We start from the raw sequence: 16,741 nt of genomic DNA, 5'->3' as shown, positions 1-16,741 counted from the left end.
AAACAAAACAAAGAAACTCTGAAAATCACAGAAAATATGGAGCTGCAGGGCATGCTGGGAGCTCACTAATGAGTCTTAGCACCTCCAAGTCCTTGGCCATTTGTATGGTCCCTAATGGTTTTTGCATTTAACATTGAAATGTATTTTCTACAGTAAAGAGATGTTACAGATTCACTGTTACAGAAATTTTATGTAAATTTGAGTTTACAGCCATTTACTGTCATAGTTTTACAGTTTTTTACCATAAAATATAAATACACTTTTTACAGTGTACAGTACATTTATGTTTTGTTACAAAAACCAAGACTAATATTCATTTACACTTATTCAGCCTAAAGCACGCCCATACCAAGATGTAATGTAAAGACACATGCAAAATCATCCGAAAGATTTGGGCATATATTTCGCAATGTTTATACATATAACCTATGTGTATATTGGACTATTCATAATATCATCACTGTCCAAAGTAAAACATGTATCTCCAAAATAATAACTTTAAAGGAGAAGGAGAAAGCCTTACAGGTAAATGGAAATCAGAGTAAAAGGATTTTATTGAAAGTAATTTTAGAGCATTTCTAATCCGCTCATCATGAAGGCCAGCAGGTGCGTTGAAATGCAATAGTAAATCAAAAATCCACAATGTTTTTCATTGGACAGCAACAATCCATAGGTCTAACATATGAACATGTATCAATATATTGGTTGACACACACATACATATGTATATGATGTATGGGTGTATATGTGAATATATTCTGGAATAGTGGGTGGCCCAGGAGCAAATATGTACTATCTCCATCACAGTTTTATGGCAGGGGTGGAGTGAGGAGGTGGCTTATGGGGCTTAAGCCAAAAAAATGTATTGCCTTTTAATTAATATTAATGAAAGATTTAGAAACAATTGGTTATTGTTGCCAGAGTTCTGACAGTCACTAGACCTTGCATCCCTGTCAGTCATTCACCTCAGGAAGCAAGCTTAAACAAGCAGTGGTGGATAGTAAACATTCATTCATTCATTCGTTCGTTGTCTGTAACTTCTTATCCAGTTCAGGGTCGTGGTGGGTCCAGAGCCTACCCAGAATCCCTGGAGAGTGCTTTAGTCTTTCACAGGGCGACACATACACTCACACCAATGGGACACTTTCACCAATCCATCTACCAACGTGTGTTTTTGGACCATGGGAGGAAATCGGAATACCCCCTGAGGAAACCCACGTGGACTTCTCACAGACACCAGGAGTGGGACTCAAACCCACAACCTCAGAAACCTGGAGCTGTTACTGCGACATTACCTGCTGCGCCACTGTGCCACACTGGATAGTAAATGTGTACATGAGAAAGTTTTGAAGAGGGTAAATCAAAGCCATCAGCAGCATGAAGTAGTTTAACTTCAATACAGTGAACAGAAGAGTGATGCTTCAGGTGAATCCACACTGAGTGGGTGAATTGGTAGCTGTACAAACGTTAGCTGCAGTTAGCTTGCTTGCTAAGGTCAGAACCCTTGAGATAGAGCTCTGGATAGAGTGTTTTTCTGTGCAAAATTGTCCACAGAAGAGTGTATTTACAATATATATGTATAAAATCCCTTATTTGAAATAATACAAAAAATGTTGGCTGTTGTCTGTTTGGGCCATTAAGCTATACTCAGATATGTTGGAGTTTTGAGCTTTTTAAACAAAGCACAATGGGCAGCCAAGTGCACAGATTTAAATCACAGAAACAAATCATTATTATAAGTGGGGCTCAAGGGAAAGTGCTACTGCACTTGTACCGAGATTTTTTTTAAGAACAAATCTTAATCTTAAAATCTTAACAGCATTAAAAGGGAAAATTATTTATATGAATTTTATTGCTATAAATCATAACCAATAAAAATTATCCTTGTTTCATGTGTTCACACATGTTCCTGGCTGATTTTGCTTAGGAGAAATCCATATTTAATATTAATTTAATGCTCAAATACAACAAATGTAAGTCTTTACACAGGTAATAGTATAATAGTACAATAGTAATATTTAAGTAATTTTTTTAATGTTTTTAATTCCAGAACAACAAGAAAACACAAGGATTTTGTTTTACATTTAACAATTCAATTAAACGTTACATATTTCATTATATTTTATGTAAGTAAAGGAGAAACCATTGCTGGAAATTGTTTTGTATTTATTTATTCAGAATTTATTTATAATGCAGGGATGCAGAATGAAAGACAAAGAGAAACAGAGATAGATATGAAAGTGAGAAAGGAGTGAGGGAGGTGTAGCAGACTGAAAAGCAGAAATGAGAGTGAGAGAGCGTGGCAGGTTTCAGTTCCCACTCTCCCGTCCACAGCTGCTGCAGAGGTCACTCCAGGCACTGGCTCTTGCTGAGCGTGTGACTGGCAGGTGTTTTCAGACTCTCGTGCTGGACCTGGCAGGTGAGGGTCTTTGCAGTTTCCCAGTCAGAGCGAGGCACAGACAAGATGCTGTTCATGCTGTACTTCCCGTCAGAGCTCTTGACCATTGGAGTGTCCTGTTGATTTCCACGTGCATCCTGTCCATCCACGCTCCAGCTTACAGTAACGTGGTCAGGGTAGAAGTTTTTAACCTGACAGACTACAGGAACTTGATCAGGAATGAGCTCCTTCGGAAACAATGGACTCAACACATTGACCACAGGAGAGGATTGAACTTGATCTGAGTGCAAAACAATGAAAAAATAAAGATTTTTTAAAATAACAAACAGCAAAAGTTTTTTCAAAGTTTTATAAAGAAATACAACTTGTTTTTCAAAATCAAAGTCAAAATCAAATTTAGTGTCTGCATTTCTCATCACAGTTCTGTTGAATAAGGAATTATTCAACACAGTAGAATAGCAGACAGTGCAAGGAAACAATAAAAAACAGACTATAATTTAATGAATTATTTAAATATATTAAATAATGGAGTTCAATAGCAATCTCTTCACAAACACAAATTATGGTCTTCAAATTATGCTCTTTCTCATTTCTCACAGCTCTCTTTTGCCTCTTGTCTAATTTTCTAATTTCCTCTAAAAATATCAAAAGCAATTTTTTAAAATCCTCCAAGCCGTTACAAATAAGCTTTACACAATTAAAATTAAATAAAAATAGCCAGGTATTTAACATTTAAACACATTTAAAAACAACTTGTAACTAAACAAATCATGCAGCCAGCCACATTGTTGTTATATTAATAATAATAATATTAAATATAGACAAATCAGCATCTAATAAAAAGATTTGTTTTATGATAACGCACATTTGATTTTGATAAAACATGATGTTCTCGTTTTAAACCCTGGTTTACCTTGTTTATAAATATATAAAAAATAAATCATTTTTTATATATTGGCTGCTCTGTTGCATGGCAATTATAGCTGGCTGTTAATAACCTTTTGCTTGTGGAAGAGTATTTATTATAATTATTATTTATAATAGTTTAAATATTATAATAAACACAGATGCTTCTTCATAGTGTTTTTACTATACAAGCCACTCAAGGCTGTGCATTATAATTTTTTACCATGGTTAATGGGAGATCTATTGCTTTGTGTCATGCCTAAAATCACCCATTAAATGTAATAAAATCACTGAGCTTTTAGTTGCTTATTACATGATTTTATTTAAGTAATAATTAAAACAATATCAAATAATAGTTAACGTGTATTGTTTTGAATGAAAATAAGGACCAAGTTTAATTATGATTTAATTATGATTAGAGTAAGATAATAAATAATGAGAATAATATTAAACGATCATTTACTCATTGATGATTCAATTAATTAATCTCCATTCATTCCATTAATGTTAATAGCAAGTTTTAGCAACACTTACTTTTCACAATGAGTTTGGTGCCTTCACCAAACATGTACCACAGTGCTTCAGCCTGGCACCTCCGTCGTACAAAAACCTGCCCTCTCACTGATCTGGTAAATCCTTCAGGTCTAATGTCTTATGTTCCTTTAATAAGTGTGAAAAAAAGCAAATATTTAAAACACAATAAAATCTATATAAAAAAGATTAAAATATAAAATAGTGCTTTTTGTTAGAATTATTTTTTTTTTATTAAATTATATTTTGACAGATGACAAAATATAATGAAGCTCTGCTTAATGAATTAATTTGAACAAGTTGTTTACAGGACAAATTTACAACAAAGAAAACATTTGAACACATTCTTACCTTAACAGACGTTTGTTGGTTGTGTCCATCATTACTTTTCTTCATACTTTGGTTGGTTTTGTTTGTTTCTTCATACTTTTGCCAAATCCTAAGGCTTTTTATTGACATAAAAAGCACAAAGTTTCACTGTTGTAACATCCTCTAAGTGGAAGCATTAGATCCATTGAGGCACACATGATGTTGTACATGAGATGCTGCAGAGGTTTTTGTGTGGCGTTGTATCACTGTGTGAGTGGGAGTGTTTCAGTTTGTTGACAGTAATAATCCGCTTCGTCCTCCAGCTGAACGCCTGTGATGGTGAAGGTGGTCAGGGCTCCGGTCAGTTTTCCACGGAATCTCTCAGGAATACCAGATACCCTTTGTTCACTGTCATGAATGACTTGTTTTGGAGCCTGTCCAGGTTTAAACTGATACAGCTCCATGTCATTGCCAATGTCCTCTGAAGCCCGACAGAGAATTGTTACAGTTTCATGAGGCTGGACAGAGATGACCGGAGGAGACTGATCTACCGTGGTGATCCCCATAGAATCTGGAAGAAAAGTCAGTATGAGGAAGAGATTAAATTAATATAAGAAGGTAATAAAGGTGAGTAATTTGCAGAATGTTCATTTGAAAAATACAAGAACATTTCTAAACTTATAGATAAATAAAACACAATACCTCGACATATTGATGTTAGCTTTTAAAAAGTAAAAAATTAACTTACCCTGACTCCAGAGAGTGAAGAGAAAGAGTGAGACGTGAAGTGTTGAGCACATTGTTCATGTGTTGTAGACTGGATCTGTCTGTGTAAAACAGTGTGGAGATGAGCTTTAAAAGAAAAGGAAATGAAAGTGTATGTAAATACAACACAATCACTCCTCTCAGTTCTCTGAGCTCATGCATTACACTTATTTAGCTGTGGACAGGTTCTTGCTGTTGGCTTATTTGATCAGTTTAAACAGTGCAAATTACGTCAATGCAGTTTTAGTAATATTTGTATTTGTTTTGCTTTTTAAGTTTATGCTAATGAACTATTTCACTTAATCCTCAATACTGAGTTTATGGTTTACACACATCACCAAAGTGTAGATTTGCAGACATTAGGGTATGTCTGTGTGAATCCAACACATGCAGCTCAAAAGGAACCTGACATATAACATATTGAACATTGTTCATTTGAACATACACTGCCCAAAAATGTAAGGGAAGACTTAATCATCACAGTGTAATACCATGTGAATTTAAAATCAGGGACATTGATCTGTCCAGTTAAGAAGCCTATACCTTTGTGAATCAGTTTTACCTGCTTTGGTGCAAATGAAACTAACAACAGCGCTATCAATACAACCCCAAAAAGGGACTGGTTTTGGAGGTGGTGACCACAAACTATTACTCTCTCCTTATCCTTATCCTTTGCTAGTGTCCTTGGCACTACTGCTAGCAGGAGGCCCACTGAAGTGGCGCATGTAGTCCAGCTCCTCCAGCATGGACTCTGGTTTGCTGTATCCCTCAGCATCTTGGAAGCAAAGAGGAAATCCTGGGCAGAGCTATCACCATTTTTAAGGAGGAATAAAACTCTACAAAAAGACCTCCAGCTGGCTACTGGTGTTTGGGTTTCTGATCAAACTGACTCCTGCAGCCCCGCACCATGCAGCTCGATTGGCATTCACCAGAGAGCACCAGGATTGGCTGTTCCACCAGTGGTGCCTCACTCTTTTCACAGGTAAGAGCAGGTGCACACTGAGCTCATGTGACAGACATGAAAGCATCCACAGACAATTTGGTGAATGTTATGTAGCCTGCATCATCATCCAGCATAATCAGATTGGCTGTGGGTCTGTGATGATCCAGTGGGGCATAGTCATGGATGTACCCTGAGGGCTTTTACGTACTGAGCCATTGTCAGATATAACACAGGTGCAGTGACTCCTGCGTTCCTCCTGGTGCTGGAGAATGCCCAGCCTCATGTGGCCAGAGTGTGTAGGCAGTTCCTGGATGATCAAGGCATTGATGCCACTGAACCTCTGGGACATTATGTTTCAGTGCATCCAGATTGTCCAGGAGCTCTCTGCTGTGTTCTGCTTAAATGGGCAGTGTAACCTCAGTAAAATGAAGTAAAACACTGAAAAAACACTGAAACTGCTGTAAAACAAAGATAATTGAATGGAAGATGTGCTTAGTTACTTGTGCTCAGTGTTATACTAAATGTGGGGGTCTGTTCACTGATTCTTAGTACTGTTACTAATGCTTAGTACTGGATTGTGGAGAATTCCACATTTTGCATACATTTTTTAACCCGCCACCTCATCTTGACCCCCTCTCCCTCCCACTTCAGAGGATGATTTTATTTTTATAATTTCAAAAAACACACACGCATGAAAAGAAAATGGCGGCAGGGTGGTGCTGGAGGTAGTGTCGCTGTAACACAGCTCCAGGATCCTGGGTTCGGTCTCCACTCCAGGTGACCGTCTGTGAGGAGTTTGGTGTGTTCTTCCTGTGTCCGCGTGGGTTTCCTCAGAGGGCTCTGGTTTCCTCCCAAGGTTCAAAAACAAATGTTGGTAGGTAGGTTGATTACTTAAAAAGTGTCCCTAGGTGTGAGTGTGTGAGTGAATGTGTGAGTGTTTATCGCCCTGAGAAGGACTGGTGCCCCTCCAGAGTGTGATCACGCCTTGCGCCCAGTGATTCCGGGTAGGCTCCAGGCCCTTACAGTGGTTACAGACAATGAATGAATGAAAAGGAAAAGAAAAAAATCATGATATGTTGAGAAGTTTTACATGTTGTTTTGTTGGGACAATTGACATGAGAGTTGTATCAGTGGTGATGACAGAAGACAATAGAAGACTTCAAACTTTATAATTATGTTTGTGTGTGTATTTGTATACACTAGTCAGCCACAATATCAAATACCACCCCCCACTTGCATCTAACCCCACCGCCCACCCACAGAGGCTCACCCAGTCCAGACCGCAGTCCCTCTATTTCTCTTCACTGCTGACACTAGCACCCCTGGCCCTACTACCAAACAGTCAGGACACCACAGCATCTCAACATAGCAGGGGCCATCTGGGCAGTCGGACCCTCCCAGCACCACAGACGCAGTGGCAGTGCAATGTCAGTGACACTTAGAACAGTCTGCCTCTCCACATTCAAGAGAGGAGCTAAAGGAAGTAGCCAGAAAGTGAACAAAGTATTGGATATGTGATAATTTGTGGAAATTTTCAGTTTAAATCCTTATTTAAAAAAAAATTATTTCAAATTCAATTTCACATATCAGGTCCCGTCATGAAACCAGACTCTCAGTGAATGATCAGTCAAGCAGAGAAATACACAGAGGTTTTTGTACAGTGTTATTTCACTGTGTGAATGGAACCTCTTCACTGTGAGCGCAGTGATACTCCGCTTCATCCTCCAGCTGAACACCTGTGATGGTGAAAGTGGTCAGGGCTCCAGACAGTTTTCCACTGAATCTCTCAGGAGTACCTGGCCTTCGACTGGTACTGTCATGAATCAGATGTTTTGGAGCCTGCCCAGGTTTAAACTGATACAGCTCCATGTCATTGCCAATGTCACGAGATGCTCGACAAAGAATGTTTACAGTGTCTTGAGGCTGGACAGAGATGACTGGAGGAGACTGATCTACTGTGATGATCCCCAGAGAATCTGGAAAAAGATTTAGAATCAAGATCAGAAAAAAAGTACAGTAAAGTAGCTCAGATTCATGTACTGCAGAGAATACACAGGTAGTCAGTGGTGGTGGATGCTATTGCCTCCATAATACAAACAAAAACAGACTTGTAGTGAACTTACGCTGGCTCCAGAGAGCTAAGAGAAAGAGTGAGACGTGAACTGTTGGACACATAGTTTAGGTGTTGTAGTCTGGATCTAGCTGTGTGAAACTAGCCGCTTGGAGCAGTGTATAAGCTGTAAAAGAAAAGGAAATGAAAGTATATGTAAATTCACTCATCTCAGCTCCGTGGACCCAGACATTACCTGTATATAGTGTTTTCAGTTGTACAGCTTTTCTGTATTAACTAATTAAATCCCAGTGATCACACTAGTTATGCATCATACTTATTCAAAGTGCACTCTTCTCACCCATTGCTAGGAGACTTGTGGACCGAACACAAACACAGGGCTGTGGTAATTTATTGCAGTGAGTAAAGTAGGAGATATGAAGAGTGCAAATGTGGGGAATGCAGTCTTAGACATATTTATATGTGTTATATATTTTAATGTTAATGAAAGGTTGTACTGTTGCACTAAATGATCAATGCTCAGTTCATAGATTTACACATAACTATTATTTGATGATTTGCTGACACTGGTGACTGCAGAAAGAGTGGCTCAGAGTCTGTGAACATACAGTATTTCACTTTTCAACATTTACAAAACACAAAACACCCTGGTTAATATGCAGTCATTGTGTGATAATTCAGTATTGAACAATGTTCTGATGAGGCGGGCAGTGCCACCTTAGTGCAGTGAGATACTGAAACTGTTGTTACAAACACTGAAAGGGCTGTTGAAAGTGTAGGAATAGAATTAAATGTGTGCTTAGTCACTTGTGTTCATAGTTATAATCATTATGAGGACTGTTCACTGATATGGTTCATGTTGTGTGACTTAAACAGTACGAGGACTTTTTGATGTCCAGTACTGACCACTGTGACTGGATTGTGGAGAATTCCACATACTGGAGTGTTTGACTGAATTTTTAGTTAAACTTCATCTGATTATATCCATATAAGCATTATTTAGATATAAAAAATATAGCATCAAACACTCTCATAAAGAGAGATTTTCAGATTCGCCAGACTCTCAGTGAATGATCAGTCAAGCAGAGAAATACACAGAGGTTTTTGTACAGTGTTATTTCACTGTGTGATTGGACGCTCTTCACTTTGAGCACAGTGATACTCCGCTTCATCCTCCAGCTGAACACCTGTGATGGTGAAGGTGGTCAGGGCTCCAGACAGTGTTCCACTGAATCTCTCAGGAGTACCTGATGTTCTACTGTTACTGTTATATATCAGAAGTTTTGGAGCATGCCCAGGTTTAAACTGATACAGCTCCATGTCATAGCCAATGTCACGAGATGCTTGACAAAGAATCTTTACAGAGTCATGAGGCTGGACAGAGATGACTGGAGGAGACTGATCTACTGTGATGATCCCCAGAGAAGCTTGAAAAAGAATCAGAATCAGAAGGGAAAGATTATTATAGTGTAGTGATGAAGGTGATATGTGTATTGAACTCACAGTTGTGGTGAATACTTTAGTCTCAACACATAAAGCAAACAGAAAATGAACTTACCCTGACTCCAGAGAGCTAAGAGAAGCAGTGAGACGTGAAGTGTTGAGCACATGGTTCAGGTGTTGTAGACTGGCCCTGGTCGTTTGAAATTTGATGTAGTGGAGACAAGCTTTAAAACACAGGGAACTGAAAGTGTATGTAAATACACTTAGCAGATCCACCCCCCTCAACTCTGTGGGCTCAGACATACACTGTACATACGCTGTTTTAATTATGTATACCCATAAATGATCAGAAATCATGTTTTTTTTAATTAGTGCACCCTTCTCAACCATTACCATGCTGGGTCAAATATCACCACAGCCACTTGGATAATGCACTCTTAGCAATGCTTTATCATGCTATATACTGTTTTGCTTATGAAATTTAGTCCTTGTGCACTTTCTGTTGACTTGACAGTTTCACTTCTTAAATATCTGTCAGTCAGAAAGTTGTCCCTTAAAGGCCTGAGTTCTGTAGCATTCTCTTCAGGATCAAAATCTACATCCTACATCATCTTCTTAAGTTGCAGTGGAACACTGATTCATGTGTGGACATCTAATCAGACATGTAACTGACCTGAAATAACAGTGGCACAGTGATAAAAGGACCCAGACTTCATGGGTTAACTCACATTCCCATTTCCACCACATAAAATAAAAAAGGCACCAATTGTTTCCATTAATATTCAAGTTGCTATCTCATTATTTTGAGATACTAAGTCAATATATTGATATACTCTCTAAGTATTCTGAGATATTGTCTCAAAATAATGAGATAGTATCTTGAAATATTGAGATAGCAATATATATATTAATTAAGAAATTGTGCCTTTTATTATTTTATGTGGCAGAAATGGACTTCCATAAATTCCCAACCTCAGAGCATTGGCTGAAATAACTGCATGACTGTTTGAATGCCACATGTATCTCAAAAGGGCCTGGAGAAAATTAGTGCCCAAGAGTAAAACATGAAATCCTGCTTGAAATGTACACACCATGTGATAAAACTAAGCAGGATTCTGGTGAGAAAGAAGTGGTGCTTAAAATGTGTTTTACAACTAAACTTCTTTTTCTTTTATTTTTTTAAAAATTTATTTAAATGCCACAATGTATATTTTTATCAAAAACATGTTTTAAATTTTCTGAGGTTTTTTTCCTCTCACCATTTGCTGCTTTCAAAATTGGAAGTATTTTATATAATGAATATTCCTCCAAATGTTGAAAGACATAAACCGAGATGAGGATATTGCTCTATTCCTGCTCCATAGGTGGTTAATATTACCTTTTTATTTTTCTGTAGATTGAAATTACTCTTAATTTAGGACAGTAAACTTCATGAAAGTAAACACAGACTTCTAGAACAAAGTTCTACAAAATTATATAACTCAAGAATAGTGTTTTTTTCCCCTTAAACATACTGTTCATCTTAAAAGATGCAGAGATTTGGAACCTTTAAAAGAAAGTGATGTTGCCTTTAACAGCATATTTTCTCTATTGGAAATCCTGTACCTCTGTTTTTGTGGATTTCCTGTTTTTAGCAAAATTTGGAAGCATCAGCTGTGATTAGCATTTTGTAAACATTGAATTAAGAACATTAACATGGAATCTGATATTTTTACTTAATTAAATGCTGTGTGACATTACTCTTATGAGACACCAATGACAGCCTTGCATCCAAAGGTTCATTTAGCATTTAACTGACAATTATAGTTTATTCCTAATACATTTTTAATAATAACGGTTTTAACATCTCTTTTGAGGTCTAGCAGCTTGCAACAAAGGGCAACAATGGCCATGCTCTCAGTGAGTTGGCTAAATTAATCGGATTACTGGATTAATCGGATTAATATGTCAATTAATTCATTCATTGTCTACAACTGCTGATCCATTTTAGGGTTGCAGGAAGTCCGGAGCCCACCCGGAATCATGGAGTCACTGGGCGCAAGGCAGGAACACACCCTGGAGGGGGTGCCAGTCCTTCACAGGGCGACACACACACACACTCACACCTATGGATCGCCAATCCACCTACCGGCATGTTTTCTGGACCGTGGGAGGAAACTCACGCAGACACAGGGAGATCACACCAAACTCCTCACAGACAGTCACCCGGAGCGGGACTTGAACCCACAACCTCCAGGTCCCTGGAGCTGTGTGACTGTGACCTGCTGTGGATTCCTTTCAACCATGGTTACTTCACAGGAGACTTCTGTTCAGTATTGAATTATCACAGTGCGCCTGTTTTCAAGTAAATAAACATGGTAACAATGGGGTTTTCAGTGTGTTTTCAGGAAGCATAACACCTCAAAGGTGGGGAGTGTGACCTCAGTATTAGGAGATACTGAATTACTTTGGAAAGTGTTGGAACTGAATGAAAGGTGTTGTAATAATATGAGCATGATTTAATACTACTGTGAGGAGTGTTTACTGATATGATTCCTGTTCAGTGATTAAAACAGTGTAGTTTTTGTATAAGAGCAGGTGAAAACATTTTGATGTTCAATGCTGAAATGGACTGGATTATGAGGAGTCACATATATTGGAACATCTATGGAATCTTTGCAGACACCTGTATATGAATATTTAACACTATAAAAATGTGAAGAACCTGTTTTGCTTCTTGCTTTAATATAAAACATGTTTTATATACAATTACAGAACAAGAACATTTATCAGAATTATTTAAAATATTTGTTTAGTTGGTACTTTCAAAACACACACTCACAAATCTATTTTAAATAGATGACCATGTTTAAATCATACAATAATATATTTTTGCTACAGCTGAAAACATACAGATAAAGTCAGCACTGTCATGAAGCCAGACTCTCAGTGAATGATCAGTCAAGCAGAGAAATACACAGAGGTTTTTGTACAGCATTATTTCACTGTGTGATTGGATACTCTTCACTGTGAGCGCAGTGATACTCCGCTTCATCCTCCAGCTGAACACCTGTGATGGTGAAAGTGGTCAGGGCTCCAGACAGTTTTCCACTGAATCTCTCAGGAGTACCTGATGTTCTACTGGTACTGTCATGAATCAGATGTTTTGGAGCCTGCCCAGGTTTAAACTGATACAGCTCCATGTCATTGCCAATGTCACGAGATGCTCGACAAAGAATGTTTACAGTGTCTTGAGGCTGGACAGAGATGACTGGAGGAGACTGATCTACTGTGATGATCCCCAGAGAATCTGGAAAAAGATTTAGAATCAAGATCAGAAAAAAAGTACAGTAAAGTAGCTCAGATTCATGTTGTACTGCAGAGAATACACAGGTAGTCAGTGGTGGTGGATGCTATTGCCTCCATAATACAAACAAAAACAGACTTGTAGTGAACTTACCCTGGCTCCAGAGAGCTAAGAGAAAGAGTGAGACGTGAACTGTTGGACACATAGTTTAGGTGTTGTAGTCTGGATCTAGCTGTGTGAAACTAGGCGCTTGGAGCAGTGTATAAGCTGTAAAAGAAAAGGAAATGAAAGTATATGTAAATTCACTCATCTCAGCTCTGTGGACACAGACATTACCTGTATATAGTGTTTTCAGTTGTACAGCATTTCTGTATTAACTAATTAAATCCCAGTGATCACACTAGTTATGCATCATACTTATTCAAAGTGCACTCTTCTCACCCATTGCTAGGAGACTTGTGGACCGAACACAAACACAGGGCTGTGGTAATTTATTGCAGTGAGTAAAGTAGGAGATATGAAGAGTGCAAATGTGGGGAATGCAGTCTTAGACATATTTATATGTGTTATATATTTTAATGTTAATGAAAGGTTGTACTGTTGCACTAAATGATCAATGCTCAGTTCATAGATTTACACATAACTATCATTTGATGATTTGCTGACACTGGTGACTGTACAAAGAGTGGCTCAGAGTCTGTGAACATACAGTATTTCACTTTTCAACATTTACAAAACACAAAACACCCCGGTTAATATGCAGTCACTGTGTGATAATTCAGTATTGAACAATGTTCTGATGAGGCGGGCAGTGCCACCTTAGTGCAGTGAGATACTGAAACTGTTGTTACAAACACTGAAAGGGCTGTTGAAAGTGTAGGGATAGAATTAAATGTGTGCTTAGTCACTTGTGTTCATAGTTATAATCATTATGAGGACTGTTCACTGATATGGTTCATGTTGTGTGACTTAAACAGTACGAGGACTTTTTGATGTCCAGTACTGACCACTGTGACTGGATTGTGGAGAATTCCACATACTGGAGTGTTTGACAGAATTTTTAGTTAAAATTCATCTGATTATATCCATATAAGCATTATTTAGATATAAAAAATATAGCATCAAACACTCTCATAAAGAGAGATTTTCAGATTCGCCAGACTCTCAGTGAATGATCAGTCAAGCAGAGAAATACACAGAGGTTTTTGTACAGTGTTATTTCACTGTGTGAATGGACGCTCTTCACTTTGAGCACAGTGATACTCCGCTTCATCCTCCAGCTGAACACCTGTGATGGTGAAGGTGGTCAAGGCTCCAGACAGTGTTCCACTGAATCTCTCAGGAGTACCTGACTTTCTACTGTAACTGTTATATATCAGAAGTTTTGGAGCCTGCCCAGGTTTAAACTGATACAGCTCCATGTCATTGCCAATGTCACGAGATGCTCGACAAAGAATCTTTACAGAGTCATGAGGCTGGACAGAGATGACCGGAGGAGACTGATCTACTGTGATGATCCCCAGAGAATCTGGAAAAACATTTAGAATTAGAAAATTAAAAAGAAAGAAAAATGATCATAGTAAAGTAATGAATGTGAGATGTGTGTAGAACTCCAGAGGATTCACACATTGTCAGTGGTAGCAAAAATGATTTTCTCTCACAGACAGAAAATAGACTTCATGTGAACTTACCCTGACTCCAGAGAGCTAACATAAAGAGTGAGATGTGAAATGTTGAGCACATTTTTCAGGTGTTGTAGACTGGATCTGTGTTTAGACTGTTGTGGAGATGAGCTTTAAAAGAAGAGGAATTGAAAGCGTATGTAAATTCATTCATTCGTTGCCTGTAACCGCTTGTCCAATTACACACAGTAAAATCACTCCTCTTTGCTTTGTGGACTCGGATATTACTATTATTTTGTTTCTTATTAGAGAGACACAGAAGTATTAGAGTGGCATTTTCTTGAGTGATGAATCACTTTAGGATAAGCTGAAGTGGTATTGTGATCCAAAACTAATTATGGAACATCACCAGCTGACTTTTGTGATCAAATCTTCATAGAAATGCTTCATAGAAATCATCAGGAGTACTCTAAGAACATTAAAAGCATTTGCTGCAGCAAATGGAGACCCACTCTAATACCATTTATTTCAATAGAAATTTGAATGAGCAAGTACCTACAAACTCTTGGTCACAGTGTACATACATTGAATCATTCATTTGTACTTTTAAAACAAATTAGTATTAATAACCTATTGTCTTTGTTTATTTATTTATTTAATAAAAATCACTCAAGTAAATGCACAATCCTAGAAAATGCTAAAATATTTTTCTCTAATTATTTATGCAGCTGTGGCACTATTTTCCCAAGATGATTTTGCAAATGAAACTTTTATATTTTATAAAAATATTTTATAAAATTTTTATATTTAACAGAAAGTCTCTAATCTGTTTATTTAATTGTGTAGATGAATATCTTATGAAAAATAGAAAATGCATCATCCGAAACTTGCACTGGTTGAGGTATATAAGGCCTCTGTTAATTTATTTATTACTTCAGAGTGATGCTTAACCCCGGATTTCTGCATCAGTGATTGTGAGATCTGAAGAGGTTCCAGTTCTCTGGTATTACCATGCAAATCTTTCAGGGTACTTTCATACAGTCCTGAGGGAAAACACACAGCAGATGTCTTTCTCATTCTCTTCACACACACTCCCTCCTTCCACCTCTTGTGTGACTGAGTGTTTGTTTAAGATGGTGATCATTACAAATATGACCTACTTATATAAAATACATACAAACAAATAAGAGTGTCTAAAGTGGTGTGTATATATGTGTATGATTTCTGAAGGAATCCCATATTTACATTTACTACCATTTGCTTCCAGGGTGGCATGGTGGCGCAGCAGGTAGTGTCACAGTTACACAACTCCAGGGACCTGGAGGTTGTGGGTTCATGTCCCGCTCTGGGTCACTGTCTGTGAGGAGTTTGGTGTGTTCTCCACATGGGTTTCCTCCCACGGTCCAAAAGCACATGTGGATTGGTGACTCAAAAGTGTGTGTTGTCCCATGAAGGACTGGTGCCCCCTCCAGAGTGTATTCCTTTCTTGTGCCCAATGATTCCAGGTAGGCTCTGGACCCACTGCCACCCTGGATAAGTGGTTATAGATAATGAATGAATGTTTTGCGTCCATTTAATGAAATTTAATAAAATATAAAATAAATTAAACTAAGCTTAAGTTTAAAACATTTTAAAGGAACATTAATATTTTTAACCTTAAAATTACAGCTTCAGTGTGGCACGGTGTCACAACTGGTAGTGTTACTATCACTCAGCTTGGGCCAGGGGTTTTGGGTTTGAGTTCTACTCTGGTTGACTGAGAAATTTGGTATGTTCTCCCTGTGTCTGCGTGTGTTTCCTTCGAGTGTTCCGGTTTCCTCCCACAGTCCAAAACACACACTGGTATGTGCACTGGCTACTCAAAATTGTGTATAGGTGTGAGCATGTGTGTTAATGTGTGAATGTCTGGCCCTATCCAGGGTGTGTTCCTGCCTTGCACCCAGTGATTTAGGGTAGGCTCTGGATCTGTGAACTGGATAAGTGGTCACTGGCCATGAATGAATTTTTGACTTGCAGCTTCAAAATCATTGTAATGCTCCAATGAATTGTAATAGTGCCTCTGCCATGGCTACTCTGGGCTCAGTACTGGAAACAGCACTATGATGGTAGGAGAGTAGGAAACAGCTCAAAACTATCAAATCTTTCATAATGTTTCTTTAAATGGTAGGAGTGTGGATTGGGGTCTGGAACCAAATGTTCATGCTTTAAAACATACTATCCTATAACCCTGATATCAACAATTATTTTTGGAAAAAAAAAAAAGTTCCAGTATGTTATTGGAAGATTATGCCCACATGAACTCTACTCAGTACCTGTGCTGAATCATATGAGAGCTGCTGGATGGTCCTAATATGCAGGAACCCATTAGTTTCCAAATGTTTTTTCAAAAGGCCAGATTGAACCATAGCCAAATATCTGAGGGCTGGTCAATCTTTGCCTAATTACTACTCATGATTCAAATATTAAG

General features: G+C 38.0%; 1 gene segment (V, D, J or C); it reads right to left on the bottom strand.

Moving 5' to 3' along the window:
* Window positions 1–2,139: 2,139 nt before the first annotated feature.
* Window positions 2,140–15,663, bottom strand: LOC136709000 (Ig kappa chain V region Mem5-like). The segment is given in 5 exon segments: window positions 2,140–2,678; window positions 3,839–3,873; window positions 12,358–12,655; window positions 12,806–12,919; window positions 15,529–15,663. Coding segments are annotated over 4 exon segments (717 nt in total).
* Between the last annotated feature and the right edge of the window lie 1,078 nt (window positions 15,664–16,741).

Source organism: Hoplias malabaricus, chromosome 10, assembly GCF_029633855.1.
Source record: "Hoplias malabaricus isolate fHopMal1 chromosome 10, fHopMal1.hap1, whole genome shotgun sequence".
Taxonomy (NCBI): Eukaryota; Metazoa; Chordata; class Actinopteri; order Characiformes; family Erythrinidae; genus Hoplias; species Hoplias malabaricus.
The sequence above is the reverse complement of the archived record's forward strand: the minus strand, read 5'-3'. Positions and strand labels throughout refer to the sequence as shown.